Raw genomic sequence first — 27,261 nt, forward strand, 5'->3', positions numbered from 1 at the left:
CTCACATAGATTAACATCAGCAGAGTATTCTGGGATTTGTAGTAATATATGCGCTTATGCGCTTCAGGCGCATAATCCGATATATGCGCTTTAGGCTATAATGCCAGCGGGTCAGCTTTAACAGTCAATTGGTATGGCTTTGCGGGCCAAATATAATTACACTGAGGGCCAAATGTGGCCCTTGGGTCAGAGTTTGACACCTTGGCCCCAAGAAGTGGTAGTCTACATGTAGCCCTGTGATGGATACGAGGTGAAATACCTCTGGTTCAATGACAGCTGGGATGGGCTCCACCCAAATAATCCTGACCGCAGGATACGAGTTACAAAGAATGAATGAAAAATGCTAGTGACCCGAGTTTGATTCCTCCAGGCACACGAGGAAAACGTCAGAACGCTCTTCTTCAACATGGCCCAGCAAACACTGGAGGCGGAGCCTATGAGGAGGGGGAGGAGCCTCTGAGGAGGAGGTGGCGCTTCAAGCCCCTCAAACACATAGCTTTAAAATACCAATGAAATTCAACCAAAATAAAACTGAATGAGCACACACTCAAACACACACACAGACATGGCTACATTCCAGAAATGCGCATGTGTGTGTATGTGAGAGGGAGAGTGTGTGCGTCGGCTGGTAGCCAGTTAACTGTTGAGCACATCAGCTTTGGCAGAGCCACCGCCGCCAGCTGGCGGCGGACCAAGTTATGTGTGTTTGTGTGTGTGTGTGTGAGTGTGCGTGTGTGTGTGTGTGTGTGTGTTGGAATCTGCCCCTCTTCCATCGCCATTCACTCATTCATCCTCTGCCACCACCCACTGGAAGGGGGCGGGGTTTAACCTGTCAATCACAGAGACGCCATCCCTATGACTATGTGACGTGAATGAGAGGGTGAATGTTGTATGTCTGTATGATGCTTGAATGAGAGGGTGAATGGATGTGTCTATACATGTTGCTCAAATAAATAAGTGAAGGAAGTTTCTATATGTGTGTAAATTTATAAGCGAGTGAATTGTTGTGTGTCTGTATATAATGTGAATGCGAAGGTAAATTTTTTATGTCTCTGTATGACATGATGAGAGGGTGAATGTTGAATGTTCTAACTAATGCGAATGAGAGGGTGAACGAGAGAGTGAATGTTGCGTCTCCATATTTTGTGAATGAGACGTTTTATGTTTCCATATGTTTGTGAATAGGAGGGTGAATATTGTACGTCCTCACATGTGTCCCTCTGATTGGTCCAGGTTGAACCCCTCCTCTCGTCCAATCACAGCAGGGATTGGTTCCATTCCATCCGCAGCCCTGTTTGCAGGCTAAGCGGCCCAGAAAACAAATGAATGCATGAACGAGTGAATGAATGAATGATTTGCATGCAACCTCACCGTTCGCTAAAAATGTTTTTACAAAAGCCAATCAAATAAACCTCTTGCTCCCGCTTTCCTCCCGGAGCGAGTTGCATTAAGCTAACCTTCACCTACACCTCTTCTCCTTTTTCTTCTTCTTCTCTGAAACCCCCCCCTTCCGTCGTCTTGGCGAAAATCATTAAGAACTGCGATGAATCCCAGAGAACGGCGGCCTTCACATGGAGACGCTTATCTTTTTAATTGGGCGGCCAGTGGAGAGCCGGCGGTACTCCAGCCACGGCTGACGGAGGCCTGATGTGGTGGGGAATTGATCGCAGGAGAGGAGGAGGATGAGGAGAAGGAGGAAGAGAAGGAGGAGAATACCGTTCAATACCTGCGCTGATAAATAATATCAAACCTGGAGAATGGGTGGAGGAGATGAAATCTCTTTAGGATGCAGAGGAGAGACGAGCGGAGGAGATGGAGGAGAAGGGTGGAGACTTCTCCTCCCGATTGTGACAGGATATTGCACCGTATGCAGCAGAAGAAACAAATAACCTGTCTGTCATCAATGGCAGATTCAAATACAAACACCATGTGTGTGTGTGTGTGTGTGTGTGTGTGTGTGTGTGTGTGTGTGTGTGTGTGCCCTCTGCCTACCTGGCGCTAGCACAAGGGGCGCTTACACAATATCTTGGCCTCTGCATCCTTAGCAGAGCAGCACGATAAAAGATTAAATATATGAATAAAAATTCTCCCTTCGGTTGTGTTGCTTCTACTAACGCTTCTTCTTCTCCTTCTCCTTTCGGCTTTTCCCTTCAGGGGTCGCCACAGAAAATCAACGTTCTCCATCTAAGCCTATTCTCTGTATCCTCCTCTCTCACACCAAATCTTCTCTTTGGTCTTCCTCTAGACCTCCTGCCTGGCAGCTCCAATTCCAGCATCCATCTACCAATACTGTATATTCACTATCCCTCCTCTGTACATGACCAAACCATCTCAGTCTGGCTTCTCTGACCTTCTCTCCAAAACATCTAACATGTACTGTTCCTCTGATAGACTCACTCCTGATCCTATCCGTCCTGGTCACTCCCAAAGAGAACCTCATCATCCTCATCTCTGCAACCTCTAGTTCTGCCTGCTGTCTTTTGGTCATTGTAACTGCTTCTAGTCCATACTGCATTGCTGGTCTCACCACTGTCTTGTAAACCTTTTCTTTCATTCTGGCTGATAGTCTTCAATCACATCGTACCCCTGACACTTTTATCCACCCATTGCAACCTGCTTGACCCCAAGTACCTGAAATCCTCCAACTTCCTGATATCCACTCCCTGTAGCCTCACCGCTCCACCTGAGTTCCTGTCATTCACATACATATACTCTGTCTTGCTGCGACTAACTTTCATTCCTCTTCTTTCCAGCGCATACTTCCGCCTCGCTAGATTTTTCTCAACCTGTTCTCTGCTCTCACTACAGATCACAATGTCATCTGCAAACATCATGGTCCAAGGAGATTCCTGTCTAACCTCATCTGTCAGCCTGTCCATCACCAATGCAAACAAGAAGGAGCTCAGAGCTGATCCCTGATGGAGTCCCACCTCCACCTTGAACTTCTCTGTTACCCCTACAGCACACCGCACCACTGTCTCACAGCTAGCATACATGTCCTGCACAGGTCTAACATACTTCTCTGCCACTCCAGATTTCCTCATACAATACCAGAGCTTCTCTCTTGGCACCCTGTCATATGCTTTTTCTAGGTCTACAAAAATACAATGCAGGGCCCTCTGGCCTTCTCTGTACTTCTCTATTAGCATTCTCAAAGCAAATATTGCATCTGTAGTACTCTTCCTAGGCATGAAGCCATACTGCTGTTCCAAATGCTGACTTCTGCTCTCAGTGTTGTTTCCACTACTCTTTCCCATAACTTCATTGTATGGCTCATCAACTTAATCTCTCTTGCCGCAATTCTGTATATTCCTCTTATTCTTAAAAATAGGCAGCATCACAATTCGTCTCCATTCTTCAGGCATCTTCTCACTCTCTAAGATCCTGTTGAGCAACAGTCAGAAACTACCACTGCCTCTCCCAGACACTTCCACACCTCCACAGGTATATCATCAGGACCAACTGCCTTTCCACTCTTCATCCTCTTCAATGCCTTCCTCACTTCACTTTTACTAATCTCTGCTACTTTTTCATCTACAATTGTCACCTCATCTACCCTTGCCTCTCTTTCATTTCCAACATTAATCAACTCTTCAAAGTACTCTTTCCATCTTCCCATCAATCTTCTAGAATCTATCAATACATTTCCCTCTCTATCCTTAATCACCCAGACCTGTTGTACATCCTTTCCATCTTTATCTCTCTGTTTCGCCAACCTGTATAGATCATTCTCTCCCTCCTTACTGTCCAACCAAACATACAGGTCGTCGGACGCCCTTTGTTTTGCTTTTGCTACCTCTATCTTTACCTTACGTTGTATCTCCCTGTATTCCTTTCTGTTCTCTTCAGTCCTCTCAGTATCCCACTTCTTCTTTGCTAACCACTTTCTCTGTATACACTCCTGCACTTCCTCATTCCACCACCAAGCTTCCTTATCTACTTTCCTTCCAGATGACACACCATGTACTCTCCTACCTGCCTCCCTGATAACACTAGCTGTTGTCAAATCATCTGGAAGCTCTCCCTGACCACCCAGAGCCTTTCTCAACTCCTCCCTGAAAACCATACAACACATCCCTTTTCAGCTTCCACCACTTTGTCCTCTGCTCTGCCTTTGTCCTCTTGATCTTTCTTGTCACAAGTCATCCTACAAACCACCATCCTATGCTGTCTGGCTACACTTTCACCTACAACTACTTTGCAGTCACTGATCTCTTTTATGTTAGTTCGTCTGTACAAGATGTAGTCTACCTGTGTGCTCTCACCTCGGCTCTTATAAGTTACCCTACCAAATCTGCTCATCACTTCTTCATCCCCTCTATTGCCTTCACCAACGTGCCCATTGAAGTCTGCACCAATTACCTCTCTCTCATCTCTTGGGATATTCTGCATCACTTCATCCAACTCATTCCAGAACTTCTCCTTCTCTTCAGATTCACATCCCACCTGCGTGGCATGGCAACTAATAACATTGAGCAACACACCTTCAATTTTCAGTTTCAGACTCATAAGTCTATCTGACATTGTTTTCACCTCCAGAACGTTCCTAACAAACCTTCAAGATAATTCCTACTCTATTTCTCTTCTGGTCAGTACCATGATAGTACAACTTAAAGCTTCCTCCTAAGCTTCTAGCCTTACTACCTTTCCACCTGGTCTCCTGGACACACATTATATCCACTATCCTTCTCTGCATCATGTCAACCAATTCTCTACCTTTTCCTGTCATCGTCCTAATATTCAAAGTCCCTACTCTTAGTCTCAGACTCTTGCCTTTCCTCTTCTCTCTCTGCTTCGCCACGCCTTCCTCCTCTCCTTCTTTGACCTACAGTAGCCCAGTTTCCAATGGTTCCCTGTAGGTCATCGGTACCAATGGTGATCACTGTTAACCCGGGCCTCGACCGATCCAGTATGATCTGGTTAGAATGGTTGAATCGCATGTTCGGGTTTAGCAAAAGTTTTACGCCGGATGCCCTTCCTGACGCAACCCTCTTCAATTATTTGGGCTTGGGAGCGGCTCAGGGAGACACCGGCCAGTGCCGCCCTGAGGCTGCATTGATGATAGTTATGCTGTTATTGATGCAAATTCTGCTTTTGCTGCTAATGCTACTGCTGATAATACCACTGCTGTTGCTAAAGCTGCTAATGCTACTGCTGATAATACCACTGCTGTTGCTAAAGCTGCTAATGCTACTGCTTATAATACCATTGCTGCTGCTAATGCTGCATTTGGTGCTGCTGATGCTGTTGTTAATGCTAATGCTGTGGCGGCTGCTACAACTGGTGATGCTTCTAATGCTGCTGTTGATGCCATTGCTGCTTCTGCTAATGCTACTGCTGATAATACCACTGCTGTTGCTAAAGCTGCTAATGCTACTGCTTATAATACCATTGCTGCTGCTAATGCTGCATTTGGTGCTGCTGATGCTGTTGTTAATGCTAATGCTGTGGCGGCTGCTACAACTGGTGATGCTTCTAATGCTGCTGTTGATGCCATTGCGGCTTCTGCTAATGCTAATGCTGCTAATGCTCCTGCTGTAACTAAAGTTGCTGCTGCTCATGCTGTTCTTACTGTTGATGTTAAAACTGCTTCTGGTAATGCTACTGCTGGTAATACCGCTGCTGCTGCTATTGCCGCTGTTGTTAATGCTGCTGCTGTTGTTAAAGCTAATGCTGCGGCTGCAGTTACAACTGTTGCTGCCTCTAATGCTGATGTAGATGCCAATACTGCTTTTGCTGCTAATGCTAATGCTGCTTCTTCTATGCTGCTGTTGATGGCGTTGTTAATGCTAATCCTGCAGCTGCTGTTACAACTTCTGCTACTGTTAATGCTGTCATTGATGCCAATACTGTTGCTGTTGCTGTTGCTGCTGCTGCTGCTGCTTTTGCTAATGCTGCTCCTGCTAATGCTAAAGCTAATGCTCCTGCAAGTAATACTGCTGCGGCTACTACTGTTGATGCTGCTAATCCTGCTGTTGATGCTGCTGCTGTTTCTTCAAATACTTCTTCTGCTAAAGCTAATGCTAATGCTAATGCTAATTCTGCTGCCTGCCTGGCATGAATGTACTCAGTCTGAACACGAGGAGGGCTCGAGGATTCTCCTCATTCATTAATTCATTCATGTATTCATTAATTATCCTGTTCACGGGGTGCTGTGGAAGTAAAGCCAATCCCAGCAGACTCTAGCATTAGAGGCGGGGTTTAATTTTGACCTATCAATCACAGGGCGACATACAGAGAGCTTCAGCCCCTGAGAGCGGAGGTGCACGAACATTCTGGAAGGTCTGCATTAATTATCCACAAACGGAGGAGGAACTAAAGGAGGCCTTACTCTTTGAAGATACCCAGCGCTAAATGTCACTAGCAGCCTTTGAAGCTCCTCTTCCTGTTTTTGTCTCGTGCTTCCCCTCCACATGAAAAAGCCAAGCCAAGGACGCTGGTGCCAGTAGCCAAGGCAGGGGTACAGAGGAGGGCCGCTGTGATGGCAAGGGGTGCGCTAGCCAGGTTAGCAGATAGGTGCAAAGGAGTGCATTGGCGCCTTTGCGTGGCCGCGGCAAGTGAGATTAGCTCTGAAGCACTCCTCTGAATGTTACTAGCATCAGTCCCAACTAGCTAAGCCCAACTGCTCCATACTGGCCATATCTATTGACCCAAACTAGCGACACCCACTGTCTCCAATTAACCACACCCACTATCCCCAACTACTCACATTCACTGCCCTGAACTAGCCACACCCGTGTGTCCCCAACTAGCCATTTCCGCTTTTCCAAATTAGCCACATCCACTGTCCATAACTAGCTTTGCACGCCATTCCCAACAAGCCATTCCCACAGCCCCCATCCTGCCATGCCCTCTTAGCCACAACTTGCCACAGCCATTTACCCTAACTACCTACGGCAACTGTCTCGAACTAACCACGCTTGCTGTGCCCAGCTAGCAAAGTCCACTATCGCCAGCTAGCCACATCCAAGTGTCCCCAACTAGCCATTTCCACTTTCCCTAACTCCCCCCATCCACTGTCTACAACAAGCCGTGCCGTCTTATTTATGACCAGCTGTGCCTACTTACCCCAATTAGCTATAACCACTGTCCCCAACTAGCCACACCTAGTTTCCCAAACTAGCTACACCTACCTACCCAAACTACCTATACCCACTGTCGCCAACTTGCCACACCCAGTTTCCCCAACTAGCCACACGTACTTACCTGAACTAGCCACACCCACTATCAAACTGCCCATGCCCATATACTCCCAACTACTGAGACTCACGTATCCCAAATTAGCCAAGCCCACTGTCCTCAACTAGCCACATTCACAAATCCCAACTTGCCATGTTCAACATCTTGGAAGGCCGAAGGTGGTGGCGTGCAGTGGCGTATTTACTGTTGTAAACCGGAGCAGCCCAATCCAGTGTCAAGTCGGGGGTGTCAGACCCAGATTTTCCCGACACCCGAATAAACGCGTGGCTAATTAACATAAACAGACTAAAAATGGATAATAGCCCCTTTAAAGGGCCTCTGGATCCGAGTAGCAAGTACATCACTCGTGAGGTGGTCCGTTGGCGGAGGCTGATGACATAATTAAAGGATGTGTAGTTGATGGAGCGGCCTGGACATGCGTCCTCCTTCAAACGTTGATGTAGAGCCGACCAGGACGGCGCCGCTCCCCCTCCACCATCTTGCCGAAGGGAGTGCGTCAAGAAGAGTGCAGGAGGTGGAGGCACTCGAGTGCGGTTGTAATCAAGGCCCGCTCACTCCAGAGGGGGCCAATCAGACGGCCCGTCTCGTTCTGCGTCTCATCAGGCGGTGGCGGCGGCAGTGAGGCGAGCATAAGGCTGTGATCACGGCGGCGGGCTCAGAATGGAGGCCGTGGTCTTCGCTTTTAGAAAGAAAAAAAAAGTCTAGTGCGTCTGCCGCTTGCAATTGGACTGGCTGTAACCATGGCGACGGGCATTGGGCTGTTCCATCACTAACTGGCCTCACACTGAGAGCAGATGTTTGGACTTCGCCAGGAGAAGAGCATTTAGTTCATGCCTCGTCACCACGTTGGATTGTTGACCTGGTTGCCCGCCGTTTTCTGATGATGATGCTAAGCTAAGTCGAGTTAGCTGTGGCGGACAAATGAACACCAATTCTAATTTCACACAGGAATTCTGGTTTTGTTTTTCAAAGCAGATGGGACGCAACCTGTCTCACTTTATATACATTAACATATCTTCTTCCTCAATCATCTGCTTCCATCCAACCTTCCCCTCGAACTTCCTTCACCCTCCATCCAGAAACCTCCTCACTGGTCTTCCTCCAGACCTCCTTCAACCGCAGCATCTTTCTTCACAGACCTTCTCCATCCTTCCTCTGTTTATGTCCCAACCATCTCAGTGTGACTTTATCTCCAGAACATCTACCATGTACTATCCCTCTGATGGACTCCTTCCTATCCTCTCCATCTTCCTCACTCCCAAAAGAGGAAACTTTGCATCTTCAGCTCTGCCCCCCGTCTTCTCCTCAGTGACTCCAAACCAGACACCATGGCTGCCCTCACCTCCATATTCTACGCTTTTCCTTTCATACTTTTCTATCATCCCTGACATTTTCCTCCACCCATTCCAACCTGCTTGCACGGGTTCCTCCATCTCTTCACCACCCTCTCCTCCATTGTTCTGGACTGTGGACCCTCAGCACCTTAACTCCACCTTCTTTATCTCCACTCCCTGTAGCCTCACCGTTCCTCTTGGGTTCCTCTCATCCCCACACAGGTATTCTGTCTTGCTAACCTCCGTCCCTCCATCCCACCGGCATTTCTCTAAATGTTCCTCCACCTGCTGCCGGCTTTCACTGCAGATCACAATGTCATCTGCAAACATCATCACATCTGCAGTAACTCTATCAGTGCAAATACCTTTTCTATAGCACTCTTTCAATGCAAATATCACATCTGTAGCACTCTTTCAAAGCAAATACCATGCTTTAGTCTCTTGACACAAATACTGTGTCTGCGGTACATTTTCAAAACAAATAACCCATCCGTTGTAGTTTTTTGAAGCGAAAACCTCATCTCTGGCACTCTTTCTAAACGAATGCCGCATCTGTGGTACATTTTAAAAGCAAATACCACATTTGCAGTATTCTTTCATCTCAGAAACTGCATTTTCTAGTGGTCTTTTAAAGCAAATATTGCATCTCAGGCTAGTGAGTGTGGTATTTCGAAGTAAAACCCGCATCCGCAGTATTTTTTCAAAGTGAACAACCTTTTTTGTGATAGTCTTTCAAAGCAAGTACCACTTCTGTAGTACTCTATCTGTGCAAATACCACATCCGAAGTACTCTTCCAAATCAAAACCGGCATCGGTGGTACATTCTCAAAATAAATAATGCATCTGTTGTACTCTTTCAGTGTAAATACTACACTTGCAGTACTTTTGAAGCAAAAACATAATTTGTGATCCTCTTTCAAAGCAAATACTTCATCTGTAGTACTCTTTCAAAGCAAAATCCTCATTTGTGGTACTCTTTCAAAGAAAATACTGCATCTGTGATAGACTTTTGAAGAAGTTCAGCGTCTGTTGTACTCTTTCAAAGCAAATAGTACATTTGCAAGTACTCCTTCAAAACAAATACCACATCCGTAATACTCTTTAAAAGCAAATATTGCATCTATAGTAGTTTTTCGAAGAAAAAACCTCATCTATGGTACTCTTTCAAAGGAAACACCTGATTTGTGATACTGTTTCAAAGCAAATACTGCATTTGTAGAACTCTTCCAAAGCAAAAACCTAATGTGTGGTTGTCTTTCAAATCAAATATATCATCTGAGGGTACTTTTTAAAATTAAATACCACATCACTAGTACTCTTTTGAAGCAAGTACAACATCTATAGTACTCATTTTAAGCAAACTGTATTTGTAGTTCTCTTTAAAAGCAAATACCTCCTCTGTAGTACTCAAAGCAGGTATTCAAAGCAAGTATAGCACCTGCAGTACTCTTTCTACCTCCGCCTGCTCCTGCTTTTACTACAGACTGCAGTGTCATCGGCATATAGTGTACACACACACACACACACACACACACACACACACACACACACACATTAATACATATACATATGGACAGTATGTATACACACACACATACATATATTTATATGTACATATGTGTGTATATACTGTTTATGTTATGTATATATGTAGACACACACACAAACATAAACACACACACATATACATTTTTTAATCTTTACGCAAATGAGGCCTCACTGTTAGCGCCGGTCGTCTGGAACATCTCAAGCTCGCGGGGGGACAGGGTGGAGGGAAGTGCCTGTGTGTGTGTGTGTGTGTGTGTGTGTGTGTGTGTGTGAGTGTGTGTGTGTGTGCGTGGAGGGATGAGAAAGTGATAATTAGCAGGCGGCCGGCAGACAGACAGGGTCATTAAAACTGAGGATATTAAAAACTTCCACGAGATGATTTTAACTCCCGTCCTTTGCAGTTTTTAAAAAATGTAAATGATTCAATCTGGGCGCTAACAAGTTTCGGGGAGCCTCTTCTTCCGTTCCGTTGGGATCATGGCAGCAGCGGCAGCGGCGGGGGGATATAAATTATAGGTGATGCGGTGGGATTTAAATTAGATTATGAATAATATATAGAGCGAAGAGTGGCCCTGACACGGCGCCGTCACTCTTAAAGTAAAAGGTTATTATGGGGCGGTTCAGGTGGAAAAGCGGAGCGAGGCGTTATGGTTTCTGGGCGCCATCGCATTCAAATAAAAAAAAAAATGTTTAAAGATAAAAAAAAAAAGTAAAAAAAAAAAAAATTCAAATTGTTTCAAATAAAGAAAAATGTTTTAAAAGGTTTAAAATGAAAAGATTTTGTTTAAAAATATGTTTAAAATTAAAAGGATTTAAAAAAAATGTTTTATATTCCTCGAAAAAGGATTGTGTTTAAAAAAATTAAGATTAAAAAATGTTAACAACGTTTAAAAAATGTTTAAAAAAAAGAAATCAAAACATTTATAAGATAAAAACACTTTGTTTAATAAGTGTTTAAAACCGCAGAGTTGGCCATATTTTTTTCTTCTTTTGTTTCCCGATCTGGCCTATTGAGGCTGTCTCCCCCCGAGCATTCGATGTTGTTTTCTAAATGTGCTAAATGTGTTATTGTTTTCTATGACCCGACCTGTGTGTGTGTGTGTATGTGTGCATGCGCAATAGACGCGGGAAAGCAAATAAACTAGTCAATTTAACTGATTATTGGCAAAAGACAACAAAAACAACTGACAGTTTGGGCCTCGCAAACTGAAAGTGGGTACATGTTAACCCAGACACACACACACACACACACACACACTTACTGCCTTACGAATGTTGTGGAAAAACATTTTAAAAACAGTGTTGCCAGTCAACAAACCAATTTTCCATAACAATTTTTTTTCAGGGGCTGAATAAAAGCCATGGGGGGGAGTAATAATGTTATAATGGTGGTAAATAATGTGTGAGTGCGTAGGTGCGTAGGTGCGTAGGTGTGTAGGTGTGTAGGTGTGCAGGTGTGCATGTGTGCACATGTGTGCATGTGCACAGACACAATGGCAATTCAATAAAATGTGGCTGGGGTCAGCTTAGCACATTTATATTTGCAAATGCTAAATTTTGTGCTGCCACTTTATTTCTTTTTATATGTGTGTGTGTGTACATACACATATATAGGATATTTAGGAGGAGCAGCGACTCTACTCTGAGCCCCTACCAGAAGGCCAAGCTCCTCACCCAATCTCTGAGGGACACACTGTGGAGCAAGCTCTTTCAGACGCTTGGATCTTGTTCTTTCGGTCATGACCCTCAGCTGGTGACCACAGGTTTCAAATTTGGAGGTGCTGATCCTCATCCTGGAAACAAGACCGACTTATAACCGGCAATGCAGATCCTGCTCCGGCATTGAGCATACAAGGACACCAGTGACGTGCAGTCGGTAGAGGCAGGTAAGGCCGGGCCTCACCTGGCATCGTGGAAAGAAAAAAATGTAAAATGAAAAAATAAAGTGAATGGTTCTATTTATTCAGTGATTTGTATTATAAAGTTATTTTCCATCTAACTTCACCATTTTGGGTGACACGGCAGCCAGCAGAGCCCACTATGGATTGCGCAATGATTCTGCTAACTGCGCTAACATGCTATGTGGCTGAGACCGTATTGCTGTCTCTGTGGATGTCACTATTAAAATTTTCAAACAATTCAAGCACTCATATATGAACTAAATTTCCATACTGTAGCTGATGTGTATAATTTTTTTCGTCGACAACTGTGATGTCTCTCGTGCCCAGCGATCGTAAAGCGGCAGCGAAGACACACTAAGTGAGGCACACAGTGACGGTGCCTCATGGTGGGGGGCACCGCTGATCCCAGGGATGCTTTTCACTACGTGGCTAAAGAATAATAGAATTTGCAATAGCAAGTTACTGTAAACAGTTAGCAAGTCAGGTGCAGCCATCCAGTCATTTTTTTCCTCTTGCTTGGCTTTATTCCCAAAATGGAGGATTACATAGCTAAACTGAAAGGCTTTTCTAAACTGGACTTTCAGTCGAAGCAGGAGATAATAAGTAAGGGAAGACCGACGCCGGTGCTAACAGATTTGCTTCAGACTAGGAGACAGAAGACTCGGTCTTTTCAAACGGAGTGGTACACTCGAAAAGGCTGGCTGTGTGGATGTCCAGTAAGAAAACGCCTTTTCTGCTTTTCCTGCATTCTTTTCTCAACTTCTGACAATGTCTGGTGTCAAATGAGGTAGTCTGACCTGAAGAATCTGCAAAGAAGCCTAATCAAACATGAGCGGTCGGCCACGAACATTCAAAGTCAAATCGCGCTAAAAACATTCGGTTGTCCAGGATAGATTTGGCTTTGAATGAACAGAAAAGACTCAACATCAGCATCCACAATGCTAAGGTAAAGGAAAACCGACTTAATTTATAAGTAAAGGTAGGAGATGATAACTTTTTTTTTAAATGTGCTTTTTTCTATGCTACAGTTTGTATATGTAAAGAATGCTGGTATGATATTTTAAACAAAACACTTCAACTGCTGCCAATAAAATGGTGAATAAGCTACTCCGTAGGGTTCATATGTTTGCAAATCTGATTGATGACGTCAGTGCCTCACCAGCCGTTGAACCTCAACGCACGTCACTGAAGGACACAGGGTACAACAGAGTACAACAGGGTTCAGTACCCCTTACCCCTGGGGAAAGCCCTCTCAATGTCCCCAAAGCACAAGTAGACTGGCTGGGCAAACTCCCATGTGCCCTCCAGAAGAGCCAGAGATGGTCCACTGCTCCACGACAAGAACAAAAACCACATTACTCCTCTTGGATCTGAGATTTGACGACCTCCTCTCCAACACCCCTGGGTAGACTTTTCCAGAGAGACTGAGGAGTGTGATCCTGCAGTAGGAGCACAACCTCCGGTCACCACCAACATCATCTAGAGCCCTAAGGAACGACAGATCTCAAAATGGGACAGTGGAAATGGGACAGTCTACCCCGAGTCCCCTGCCTCTGCTTCCTCATTGGAAGGCGCCAGGATTGAGGAGACCTTGGAAGTATTCCTTCCAAGGAGCCTGCTGGTTCCTGCCGGCCTGGTAGGACCCCTCATTACCTTACGGCATCCCTCTCTCACCGCCTTAAGGCCACATTGATGGTGTTGCTATGGCGACCCCCCCCACCCACACATACAGACATACACATACAACAGAGCAGGTAAGCACGGGTGTCAGGGTGATGCTCGGTGAAGAAGACATATGTATTAGAGTGTTGGTTGCTGCTGCAACTGATGTTGAGACAACCCATGCTATGAGTGAGTGGGGGTGGGATGGCGCCCGCCATAGCTCCGCCCCTTTCCAAATGCCCAGTCCGGATTATCAAATCATACAATTAAGGGAATGCAGGGATGAACGATTGTGGATGAATGGATTCATGGATTATTAGATTCATGGATTAATGATTTGTGGATAAATGAATTTATGGATTCATGATTCATGAATTCATAGATTAGTAGATTCGTGGAGTCATAGGTTCATCAATTCATGATTCATTGTTGAATGGATTCATAGATTAGTAGAGTCATGAATTCATGGATTCACAGTTTCATGGATTCATAGGTTCATGGATTCATAGTTCCAGGCCGTGGGGGGGTTAGCATCTCTGGGATTAGCCTGTGAGCAATCTGAAGCACTGCTAGGATTAAATGAAATAATGGGGGTGGGGTTGGAGGGCAGGGTGTTTTTGGGGGTCTCAACTGCCCCCCTCCTACTTCTGGTGCTAATTGAACTGCCCACCTTCCTCCTGCCCCCCCCCCGCCCCCCATTCACAGGGTTCAGTTCTCACGGCCGCCACGCATCCCTGGAAGCCACCCTCAGGGTCACTTACCCCCCCCCATCGGACAATGAGGGTCAGCGCCTCGCCAGCCACCATCTTGCCCCGCCCCCCTGAGCTGCTGTGTTAATCTGACATTTGACCTACTACCCCAACTTCTGTTGGCTTTCAAATACATCAATTACTACGAAATACACTGTTACAATGAGGTACTGTGGTGAAACTCCAAAGTACTTTACTTAGCTAGCAAGTATACATCAATGCCAGCTACACATAAGCAGTACCGCTATCACCAAAGCTGAAAGCTGTAGTACTATGGGTGCTCGGGTGATACTTGTAGACAAGTACTTTGAGCGTACCAGATAAAGAAAAGATTTCTGCTGACGGGCTCAAATAGGCGCCATGCTAACGCTAACTTCCCTGGGCGCAGGCCATACGTGCAACTTATCTCCATTTCATTCATCTATTCATTTATTCATTCATCATCTTCACTGCATATTCACCCTCTCATTCATATTCAGACATAAAACATTCACCTTCTCATTTGCACAAAATAGAAAAATAGAAAATATTCACCCTCTCATTCACACGTCACATCCAAACATATAGCATTCACCCTCTCATTCACATCTAGACATACAACATTCACCCTCTCATTCACATACATTAACCCTCTCATTCAAGCAAAAACTGGACTAATACAAAATATTCACCCTCTCTTTTACAGCTCATACAGATACATAGTCATTCACCCTCTCATTCACATGTCACATCCAGACATACGACATTCAACCTCTCATTCACACATCCACATGGAGACATACAAGCCTTAACCCACAAAATATACAGATGTACAACCATTCATTCATCCTCTCATTCACACAGAACACAGATACACAGAAAATATTCACCCTCTCATGCACATCCAGACACAGCATTCACCCTGTCACTCCCTCCCTGTAACGCACACCCTGGGATGGATTGATATCCGCGTTGAATGTGACAAACGACACTTTAAAGAGAATCTCCTCCCACGCTGCTGCACTTCTCACTGAGGGGAGGAGCGGGGGGGGTTTATAGCGGGTGATGGGTGTTGTTGGGGGGATCTTTCATTTGAAACCCTCCCTGTCTAACGTTTGCATTAATAACAATCGCGGCCGCCCACTGCCGGGTCGCCGACGAGCGCACTTAGAGCCCTGAGAGGAACCATTGCATAATCTATGTGCGTGTGTGTGTGAGAGAGCGGAACAGGAGGTGGGTTCACAATTATCAAATGTAAGACAGTGAGCTGCTCATGTAACACATTTTGACAGGGCCAATTTCCACAAGCAGGTGTGTGTGTGTGTGTGTGTGTGTGTCAGAAGTGTGCTCTCCCTCCGGACTGACAGCTCGGTTAATGGCAAACATTCCTCCCCTCTCTACTCCCCACTTCATCAACACACTCGCCTCATTACCGAGAGTCACACACACACACACACACACACACACACACACACACAACTTCACAATGTCTTCGACAGCGGCAGAGATTATTACAGACTCCCTCCCTTCCACCGAAACCTGTTGAGATTCCACCGCTGTGCCCCCCCCCCCCCCCCCCCCCCCGATGAAATTCAAAATGGTGCCCGATGCCACGGCGAGAGGAAGTGGGGTTAAAGTACACAATTAATTAAACACACATAAACAAAACAGGATGTTTGTTGAACAAGGAACACACATACACAAATACTTTGCTGCAACCTCATGCTAACTTGCCGGCGATGCTAAGCTACATTAGCATGATTGGCCGAAAGACGGAAAGAAAATATAGCTCCATGCTCCTTGCTAGCCTGTTAGCTAAAACATTTAGCATTGCTGCTTAACAAAAATGCACACAATTTCGGCAACTTGACAATCCCATGAATGAGTTAGCATGGAAATAGCCGTATACCTATGTCTAGCTCGCTAAGTGCTAGCATCGTAGAGTTAATATTAGCTGTGCAGGAATTTTCTCCACATGACGGGTGAAGAATTCTGTGTCATGTAGTCAGGAAGAGACGACAACTTGATGGAAAATTCGCGACACGCTAACAATTAGCAGGCAATAGCATATTAGCAAACGTGGGACATGAATCTCTTCACCTACCGGCAACATTGGCCACATCCGCGGTGCTGACATTCTGCGGGTTAGGGCTCACCTTGAAGGTCACGGCAGGTCCCACCACCCTGGAGAGAGGACAATACACACACACACACACACACACACACACACACACACACACACACACACACACACACACACAGAGTGAGCAGCCTTGTGGTGGGGAGGCGTTGTTTTGCAGATGAAGGTGGGTATGGAGGGGGTTAAAAGTGTTTGTGTGTGGTGTGTGAGTGTGTGTGTGTGGGCGGTTCTCATTAAGTCTTCGCCATACATGCCACTTGAAAAAAAAGAAAAAGGTCTGACTGGTGGCGGTCCTTCAGGCCCTCCATTCCATCAGCGCTGTCGGATAACCTCTTGAATCTCAATGTAATGTGGCCGGCGGCATTAAAGCACGTCAAGGAAATGAAGGGGGGCATGGATGTGTGTGTGTGTGTGTGTGTGTGTATGTGTGTGTATGTGTGTGTGTGGGGTCTCCTACATGATTGTCAGATGAGTTTTTTTTTTTTGGTTTTGTTTTGTTTTAATTGCATTTTTGCTAATGCATGGCTATCTGGAAGCCTGAGGGGAGTATGTGTGTGTGTTTATGTGTGTGTGTGTGTGTGTGTGTGTGTGTGTGTGTGTGTGTGTGTTGGGGGGCAGCACCCCCATCCCTCCTCCAATCAGAACAGAGAGGACAGGTGACAGGATGAATGTTAGAAATCAAATTAAACGTCTTTGTTTTCATCAGTATTGTTATTACAAGATTATTACACTGTTATTACTAAGAGCAGGATGAGTGTGTGTGTGTGTGTGTGTGTGTGTGTGTGTGTGTGTGTGTGTGCGTGCATGTGTTGTTGGCGTGGATGTTAAGAGTGTCTTGATTGTGTATGGGCTTGCAGATGCGTATGGGTTTGTGTGTATCTGTATCAACGTGTTTGTGTAGCCGTGTACCTGCATGCATGTGTGGTTGGTGCGCATGTGTGTCTATGCGTGTATGTGTGTCTATGCAATTTTGTGTGTGTGTGTGAGTGCGAATGCTTGTGTGTGCTAGTTAGACCCTGTGCATGGGTAAGTGTGAATATGTGTGTCTGTGTGTGAGTTTTCACATACATGTGAGTGTACCGTACAAGTGAGTCCATATGGAAGTTTACGTTCATCTCTATCCGTGTGTGTCTATCTGTGTGTGTGTGAGTGCATGTGTTGTTTGTATGGATGTTATGTGTGTCTCTGCGCGTGTATGTGCACGCTTGTGTGTGTGCTAGTGTCTCTGTGCATGTGTATGCATGTGTGTGTACGTGGGTGTTGTCTGGGTGTGTGTATGTGTGCTCAAATATGTGTGGGTGTTCAGTACAACTGAGCCTATGTGTGTTCACATGAGTATCTGTACCTATGTGTGTGTTTCCAATCAGTGTGTGGGCGTGTAAGTGTGAATATTTGTGTGTCCACGTACATGTGTGTACAGTACATGTAAGTCTGTGTGGGAGTTCAAGTGTGTGTATGGATCTGTGTATATATATCTGCATCTATGTGTGTGTATCAGTGTGTGTGTGTTGTTGGTGTTTGTGGATGTTGTGTGTTTATGTGTGAGTCAATGTATGCATGTGTGTGTGTATACATATGTGTGTGAACTTGTATCTGTATGTGTGTACAAATGTGTATATGTGTATGTGGGTATGTGGGTATTGGTGTGTATGTATCCGTTTGTACATATGGGTGTGTGTGTGTGTTTGTATGTATCTGTGTGTGTGTGTGTGCATCTGTGTGCGTGTCTATGTTTGTGTCTGTGTGTGTATTTATCCCTTTGTATGTATCCGTGTGTGTGTCTGAGTGTCTACGTGTGTGCATGTATCTTGGTTTGTACATGTGTGTGTGTGTGTGTGTGCGTGCGCGTGCTTGTGTGTGGTCTCCTTAATTCAGGAGCTGGAGACTCCAGGAACCGACAAGGAGCCAAGGAGTGAAGGTGGGGAGAACTGAGGAGGAACACACAGACCTTCATCTTCTCCCCCCTCTTCCTCCCCCTTCACACACACACACACACACATACACACACACAAGCACACAAACACACACTTAACCTTTTGTTTTTGTGGGTGTAATTCAGACTAAAGAGATCGATCAATCCATCATGTTGGGGGGGTGGGGGGGTTCAATGCTGCTCTGAAGTATGGTGACATCATGGAGATACAGATATTCATTCTTTCATTGTCTGCATCCTCCGTGTTCTGGAGGCAGGAGAACATGGAGAGAATGTGCAGAGAGAACCAATGAAGAAGAAGCACCCAGGGAGGATAACATGGAGATCCTAGTCTGAACAGGACCAGAACCTCCTAAATGGGAGATGGACCTCCTGGCCAAGAGGTTCTCGTTCAGCTACCGGAACCGAACTCTGCGCCCGAATGTACTTCCTGCCCCCGAAAGTGTCACTTCCTGTCCCGCCCTCCGGGCAGGAGCCTTTATGGGTCACATCTCGTAGTCCAGGTTCTCCTGGGCTGTGAGGACCCTCTACTGACCCTCTGCCCCCCCTGCTGGCAGCAGAGTGGTACGACCCGCGCAGACAGACATGACATCACCGGGATTACACAACTATCTGTCTGAGCGCGCTCAGTCCCATCGGGGCCGAAGAGGAGTGACGTGGTGAGCGGTGGACCTACAGGACGCGTGAATGAATGGGTTAGGTTTCTATATTACATGTGAATGAGTGAATGAATGTGTATCATGTGAATGAGTGACTGAATGGTTGTATGATTTGATATGGTGTGTGAATGAGAGGGTGAATGGTTGTTTGTGTCGGTGTTATGTGTGAATGAGTGAGTAAATGAATGGTCGTATGTTCAGGTGACATGTGGATGCGGGTGAATATTGCATGGCTATGTGAATGAGAGGGTGAATGGTTTGCAGTGTAACATGTGAATGAGTGAGTGAATGAATGGTTGTGTTTCTATGTGATGCATGGATGATAGGGGGACTGTTGTATGTTGCTATATGAGTGAGAGCGTGAATGATTGATTGTCTATGTTACATGTGAATGAGTGAGTGAATTAATTGTAGTGTTTCTATGTGACATGTCAATGAGTGAATGAATGGTTGCATGTAAATGTGACTTGTGGATGAGAGGGTGAATGTTTTGCGTCTCCATTTGAGTGAGAAGGTGGATGGTTGTGTGTCTGTTTCCTGTGAATGAGTGAATGAATGGTTGTATGTTTCGATATGGTGTGTGAATGAAAGGGTGAATGGCTATATGTCTATATGACTTCTGAATGAGAGCGTGAATGTCTCTTTTGGTACATCCTGTCTTGTGTGTGTGTGAGTGTGTCACTGACATACAAAGAACCAGTGTTCTCCGGGTCAAATACACCTTTTGTCTTTTTTTGGGGGGGGGGGGGGCGTTGCCATGGCAGCAAGGAGCCAAGCGGACTTCTCGGCATCTCTGACAAATTGTGGCAGCGGCGCCCCCTGCTGGGCGCTCCCCCATCCATCACCCCCCCAAAGACAAAAGGTACATTAGACCCAGAGAACACTAGGGGCCACCCAGGAGAAAAAGTGTGTGTGTGTGTGTGTGTGTGTGTGTGTGTGTGTGTGTGTGTGTGTGTGTGTGTGTGTGTGTGCATGTGTGTGTGTGCGTGTGTTCACATAATACCCACCTGTTCAAACACACTCACTCACTCACTCACTCACACACACGCACACATACACACATTTTCTCCTGCTGCTGCATGAGAACAAGAGGAGGGAGATGGGGGGGAATCGAAGATTCAACAGTGTGTGTGTATGTGTATATATGTGAGCGTGTTTGAACTGTAAATAATTGCTATTTTCATTTTATTGCTCAGATTCTTTCCACTAATTTCCATCAGATTCAATACCTTTTCCCACCAAATATAATCAATCAACATCATATATAGGCTATAAATATAAATGCATACCTGTGTGTGTGTGTGTATGTGCATGTGTGTCTATTTGTCCGGGCCTCTTTTTAAACATGCGTGTGTATGTGTGTTTGTGTGTGTATGCGCTCACACTGGTGTTTCTGTCTGTGCGTGCACACTCATGTGCGTGTGTTTCCCTGTGTATGTATGTGTGTGTGTTCACACATGAGTTTCTGTGTGTGTGTTTTCACACACGTGTTCCTGTGTGTGTGTGTGTGTGTGTGTGTGTGTGTCTGTGTGTGTGTGGGTGAGTGTGTTCACACACGCGTGTTTCTGTGTATGTGTTCACACATGTTTTCTGTATGTGTGTGTGTGTGTGTGTAATCCTGGATAATATTATAGGATATTAATCAAGAATGAAATCAATGAGTCAGAAATATAGCTGTGTAATTTGTCACACACGCATACACACACACACACAGCAGGGGTCTTACTTACGAGAGCTCAGCGACGTCGGTCATCTGGATTCTGGACCTGCGAGCCAAGATCTCCATCAGGTGGAGGCCCTGGTCCGTCTGGAGCCCACTGGAAGGCAGAGAAGAACACATGATGTTTGATGTCCATCTATTGATTTTCGGCTCTTCTGAGATCAGAACCTGGCTTTGACCTCGCACCAGTCACCACTTCACCTCCTGTCAAGTCATGTGACTGGGTCTGACCAATCAGAGGTGACATTGGAGGGGAGGGGCAGGATTTAACCTGTAGCCATGAACACGGGGAACCCTCACTTAGAGAACCATTGGGGAGAACATGGAGACACTTCAGGCAGGAGGACCTTCATGCAGGCAACCCATGCTGGAGAAGGTGGAGAACCTCCTGGAGAACCCAGGTGGAACCAGGACTCACTCGCTGTCAGTGATGACGTAGCCAAAGACGTCTTCGCCCTTGGTCCCCCCGACCTTCACGTCCAGCTGCAGCTCTGGGACAAGCAGAGTCTTCTGACGGGGCCCCTGGCGGAGCTCCTGATGGGTCCCCTGGCGGAGTTCCTGATGGGTCCCCTGGCGGAGCGCCTGATGGGTCCCCTGGCGGAGCTGCGCGGGGGGCGGGGCCACCTCCTGGACCCACCCCCTCACCTCAGCCACCTCCTCCACGGACTTGGTGGTGTCCTTCTTCTGCATCGCCACCCCTGCCTCGCTGCTTCGGCTACGCACGTTCTCCAAACCGGGGGGCGGAGCCACACTGGGAGGCGGAGCATCGGATGGCGAGCTCTGATCCAGGAAGGCGAGGAGCTTGGAGAAGAGGCTTTCGCTCCGGGGCTGGAGACAGAAACACACACATGCACAGAGTAAACTAAAATATATATAAATATATATACTAAGTACACAAAATGTATATATTAAGTAAAAAAAGTTTGTACACTGAGTGTCCAAGTACAGTGGTAGTTATTGCAAGTTTGTGTACTTTTTCTTACTCACCAAACACTATATGACTGGATGTCACTGTGATTGACAGGTGGCTCATCCAGGTTAAATCGTGCCACCCGTCGTTATTACACTCTCATAAAGGTGTTATTGAACAGTATTACACAGCAACAGGAAACACTCACCTGGTCCTTGGTGTCTGGCTCCTCTGTCGCAGAGCGATGCTCTGATTGGGAGTAAACAAATAAATAAGTTAAATAATTAAAAAAAAAAAAATCATGGCTGATATGATGGATGTCAAACAGGATATCACATTTTGATTTATGCACATATAATTTTTTTTTTTTTTACTAGCAAAGCTATAATAACCAAACCAGCTCGTGACATTAATTAAAACAAAAAAATGGCACATAACAAAGTAATAGCATGGTAATTACATAGCTTTAGAAAGAACGATTTTCCTGTACCTTCAGGTTCTGCCGGTGTGTTCTCCTGCATCACCGCCGTCGCCGTTGTCCCCGCCGACATGCCTTCCTCTCCCTCACTGTGCTCTTCTGTTTCCTCCTCTTCCTTGTCTCCGTCCAGGGATCTGGGTCCGGGTCTGACCCGGGTCAGGCGAGCTCTGTTGGCATCCTGGTCCACCACCTGCAGGGCATCGGCGATCAGGCCAGAGAGCCGCTCCAGGTCCTGCGGCGTCAGGCGGTCCACGTCCAGGTGCTGCCTGCCGACGTTCCTCAGGACGTTTTCAATAAATCTCTCTGAGGGCAAGATGAGAGGTGTGATGACACACAGTGGCCACTAGGTGGCGCTGCTGCTACCTGAAGTGGCATTTTAAGACAGTGGGATAATAAACAATAGTTTCAAAATAATAAAAAGAATAAACATACAAAATAAATCTATTTGTTGAAACTGAAGCCAAAAATTGGATTTGAAAACATTACAAAATATTTCATGTTCACTCTGTCGCTAAATGAAGTTTAGCCACTAATAAAAATTGGTACTATTTTTCATGCAGTGTTTATTTGAAAAGTAAATTTTTCTTCCTTAAAAACACATAACAAAAAGGATGGGGGGGATTGGAGCATGGAGTATAAAAATGTGAAAAACAATATATAATAAATTAAGAATGTAGTAATTTATCTGAGAATGACTAAAAAATATTTGTACAAACTAATTGATTTCTATAATCATTAAAAAAATGATACATTGATATCCGCAAAGTGACTTAATACATGTGTAATAAATGTCAAATAAACTAGTTATAACAATTTTTCAAATGAAGAATAACAAATACAAATTTATCAATTTGATACAACTGAATCCGAAAATTAAATCTGAATTAAATATTCCATAATATTTAATGTCATGTTTAATGTTTAATGTCTTTATGTTACCATTAAGTGTAGCTAAGTTACATTTAAGCAACATATTGTTGCGAAATGCTACATTAGATGTGTAGCCAGTAAGTTAAGCATAGACCACAAAATACATTTTTTTATTATACATTATTATTCTTTATACAGTATTTGTTTTTTAAAAAGCACATTTTTTCCTTTACATAAAGCTGCTGCCCTGCCGACATGAATAAACCATTATATTATAAAAAAGGAATGTAGTAATTTATCTACCAAACTCTAACTATCTCATAATTTTAGTTTTACAACCCAATAAATGTTTAGAATCATAAATTCAAATTAAAAAAGAATAAACATATCAAATGAAATTCATTTGTTGAAAGGGAAGCTGAGAATTCAATGTGAATTTAACCCCGCACGGGTCAAATGCAACTCCTGAGGTCAAAAGGTCATACCGTCCACGTGGGTCAACGGCCCCCTGACCTCCGTCTTTGCCGGCCGAGATGTCAGCGCGGCGTCGTTTCGGGGCCCGGCAGAGAGGTAACGTCTGAGGGCGGCCAGGAGGAGGCGACCCTGAGCCGACGGGGAAGAGAAGCCAGGAGGGGGCGCCCTCGGGATGGACGGCTGGGGCTTGGGGCGACGGAAGTCCGGCGGGGGCGGTGACTGGAAATGAGTTAATAATATGTTAAAAAACATGTCAAGAGAAGATAGTTTCAAACAGGGAAAGGAAGATAGAAAATCCACCTGCATGTTGTTAATGACGCAAACTAAACAAGGAGCTAGCTTAAGCTGTGAGGACCATGAATGCAGCACGAGATGTTCAAAGGTGTTGGATCCTGAACGCAGCGCGGAGAAACAACCTGACACCAGGAAAAATCTAACTTGCACTAGTTTGAGCGATTGGAACCTTTAACACACCACAAGCCATTCAAAGACGTCAAACCCTGAACGCAGCACATGGAAATGACCTGAAACTAGGAAAAAAAATAGTTCCTGCTAGCTTGAGTTATTAGAACCATGCACGCATCGCGGGACATTAAAAGGCATCAGACCCTGAATGCACCATGGATACACGGCATGAAACTGGGAAAAAACTAACTTGAGCTATGAGGACAGTGAACTCACTGAGAACTATTCCAAGACGTCGGACACTGAATGCAGCACGAAGAAACGACCTGAAACTAGGAAAACACTTGTTTTGGCTAACTTGAGCAATGAGAAATATGAACACTCCACAAGCCATTCAAAGGCATCAAACCCTGAACCCAGCACAGGGAAATGACATGAAACTAGGAGAAAAAAAATAGTTCCCGCTTGCTTGAGCAATTAAAACCATGAACGCACTACGAGTCTTTCAAAGGTGTCGAACCCTGAACGCAGCATGAAGAAACAACCTGAAGCGAGGAAAAAACTAGCTTGAACTCCGAGGACGACAGACGCATCTCGAGACGTTCAAAAACGTCGGACCCTGAACGTAAACAAAATAAGAATGTGGTAATTTATCTGATAACCACAACGATTCTAAAATACTAATTTTACAATAAAATTTATTTTTATAATCATTAAAAAAAAGGATGCATTGATGCTTCAATATCTGCAAAAAAGGAAGAATACATTTGTAATAAACATGATGCAGAAAATAACTTAAAATTAAAAGAATTTAAAAAAATAAAAATCTAATAAATTGAACGACGAAAGTGATGCCAATCTGTTGAGGGGCCCCAACTGTCACAACCGGTATTTATGATTTGCAACAGCGAGCCCCCCCCAGTAACCGCCCCCATCTTTATCCCTCACACCCCTGGAGATGGCGGCGGGGGAGCGGGGGGGGGAATTAATTAGGGCGTTGAACTCCTCAACTCTCCGCTGGTATTATTTGGCCTCTGACAGTCATGCTGGGAGAAACCATCATTTACGAAAGGGTGGGGGGGGCACAATGGGACGCCCTGCCATGAGTGTGTGTGTGTCTTTGTGCCCGTTCTCAAACGAGCGGGAGCCGAAATGTGTGTGTGTGTGTGTGTGTGTGTGTGTGTGTGTGTGCGTGTGTGCTCGTGCACCAAGCACAGGCAGGTGGTGGTGAACGGGAACGGACATGGGGGCGGGGGGGGTGCTCCACCTGCACACACACTGTGTTTGTGTGTATGTGTGTGTGTGATTGTGTGGGCGGGGGGCATTCGCAGCTGACACTGGGGAGGGAGGCGGGGCTTAACCTAGTCACCTCAGCTGTCAATCATCACCCTCTCATTCACATCTACAGTTCATAAGAGTCTTCAGTGAACCTGATGAATTTGAGGACTGAAGATGGGGAACCTGGAGAACCCGAAGAGAGGGAACCTGGTCGGAAGCGGGTGAGAACCTTTTTCTAACCTCAGAGTTAGCAACAACAAATTAACAACTGACAGTTCAAATTTCCTGGCCACCTTGAACACATCGTTCACTCGTTCATCCACGCACACACACACACACACACACACACACACACACACACACACACACACACACACAGACAGGTCCTGGAGGTGGGTGTGTTTTCTCAGCAGCCTCACCTGTCCAGCAGCTGAGGAGGCCTTGGGCAGGAGGCCGAGGCGCTGCAGGTACATCTGGAGGTTCCTGCCGAGCTCAACCTCCACGGGTTTCACCCTTCGGTCCACGGGGTCCAGGGCCTCAGCCGGCAGCCTGGACACAGCAGATAGGTTTGTGTGTGTGTGTGTGTGTGTGTTTGAAACAATTTATTAAATTTAACTTCTAAACTGCACTGATGAGCGTTATTATTGCTATTACTATGATATTACTACGTTATTACTGTTATTACTACAGTACTACATTGTTACTGTAACCTTAATCGGTTACTATTTAAGCTTTCTATGAAATATCAACCTCAATGTGTGAGCAGACATTTTGCTTCAACTGACATAAAATGATCAAAATGAATTTTCTTTTATCGCTCACTCACTCATTCACATCATATAGAGACCATTCACCCATTCATTTGTTCACTCTAGAGACACACAATCTCGAGACACACAACCATTCTATATAGAGCCGTACAACTATTCATTTATTCATTGACTCAGAGAACATGAACATATGACCATTCACCCTCTCATCCTCACATTATATAGAGAAATACAACCATTCACTCATTCATGTAAACATAATAGGAGCACAGCTATTTACCCTCTCAATCACACATCATTTCCAAACCATTCACCATCTCATCCACATGTCATACAGACACACAACCATTCACTCACTCATTCACATCTCCATTCACCCTCTCATTTCCAGACATGCTTCCCGCTGCCCTACAAACGCTCGCCGGGTAAACCAGGGATGCCGGGAGAAACCATGTGACCGCATCACCGTAGTTTCGTAGCCATATTTGGCAGCGAGGGTCAGACCTGGTGTCGGCTCTGTGCAGGGGTCCGCCTGGGGTCAGCCGGTGGGGGGTCCGCCTCAGCTTGGACAGCTCCCGGGACAGAACCTGCTGTGTGGCCTCATCCTCCCACGTCAGGCCTGTGGGACAAACGTGAAAGCTAATGCTAATGCTAACGGGTCAAACGCCCAGCAGCGTCGGGCCGGACGGCCCTCTAGAAAGGGAAACCAGGATTAGCTCTGTTAGCGCTCCTGTGGTTCTAGGGAGGAACGCGGAGACGGTCACTTCCTGGTTCTGGGTTTGATTGACAAGCCTAAAGACTCATAAGGGAGAGTCATTTCAGTATCTTGCTTAATCTCGTTTTTCTCCAAGGAGCGTCTTCGGCTCCTCGGAGTGGGTCTGAGGGCAGCAGGAGGTCCAACCCAATGCTGGCAGTGTGTTCCTAATAAAGCGGCCATTGTCAGATCTTCACCTCCAAACCAGAAAGGAACCGCAGCAGAGCTCAGGACAAGACGCACCATGAAGGAAACCAAAAAGGCCATTAAAAAAAAAAAAAAAAAAAAATCATCCCGTTTGATTATTTCGGGTGGGGTTAATTAAAAAAAACTGTTTGAGTTCTGCCCAGATGATAATTAGATACAGCCAATATAAATGGCAATGCACCAATAACCCCCCCCAAAAAAGTAACGAAGTGAAATCCCTTTAGATTTTTTTGTCATTGAAAAAAAGTTATTTTTTATTGAAAAAAAGTTTGTTTGCTCTTGAAAAAAAT

General features: G+C 45.4%; 1 protein-coding gene across 1 annotated transcript in view; it reads right to left on the bottom strand.

The window, feature by feature from the left end:
- slco5a1b (solute carrier organic anion transporter family member 5A1b) overlaps window positions 1-27,261 on the bottom strand; it is a 99,075-nt gene that overhangs the window by 53,852 nt on the left and 17,962 nt on the right. The window contains exons 4-11 of the mRNA XM_086153461.1: window positions 26,515-26,629; window positions 25,660-25,789; window positions 23,569-23,776; window positions 22,226-22,516; window positions 21,944-21,984; window positions 21,244-21,653; window positions 20,836-20,922; window positions 16,478-16,557 (exon numbers count right to left, since the gene is read on the bottom strand). Of these exons, the coding sequence (XP_086009587.1) occupies window positions 16,478-16,557; window positions 20,836-20,922; window positions 21,244-21,653; window positions 21,944-21,984; window positions 22,226-22,516; window positions 23,569-23,776; window positions 25,660-25,789; window positions 26,515-26,629 (1,362 nt within the window). The remainder of the gene's footprint in view (window positions 1-16,477; window positions 16,558-20,835; window positions 20,923-21,243; window positions 21,654-21,943; window positions 21,985-22,225; window positions 22,517-23,568; window positions 23,777-25,659; window positions 25,790-26,514; window positions 26,630-27,261) is intronic.

This window comes from Fistularia commersonii, chromosome 10 (assembly GCF_037954325.1).
Source record: "Fistularia commersonii isolate RoL2024-O1a breed Wild chromosome 10, RoL_Fcom_v1.0, whole genome shotgun sequence".
Classification (NCBI taxonomy): Eukaryota; Metazoa; Chordata; class Actinopteri; order Syngnathiformes; family Fistulariidae; genus Fistularia; species Fistularia commersonii.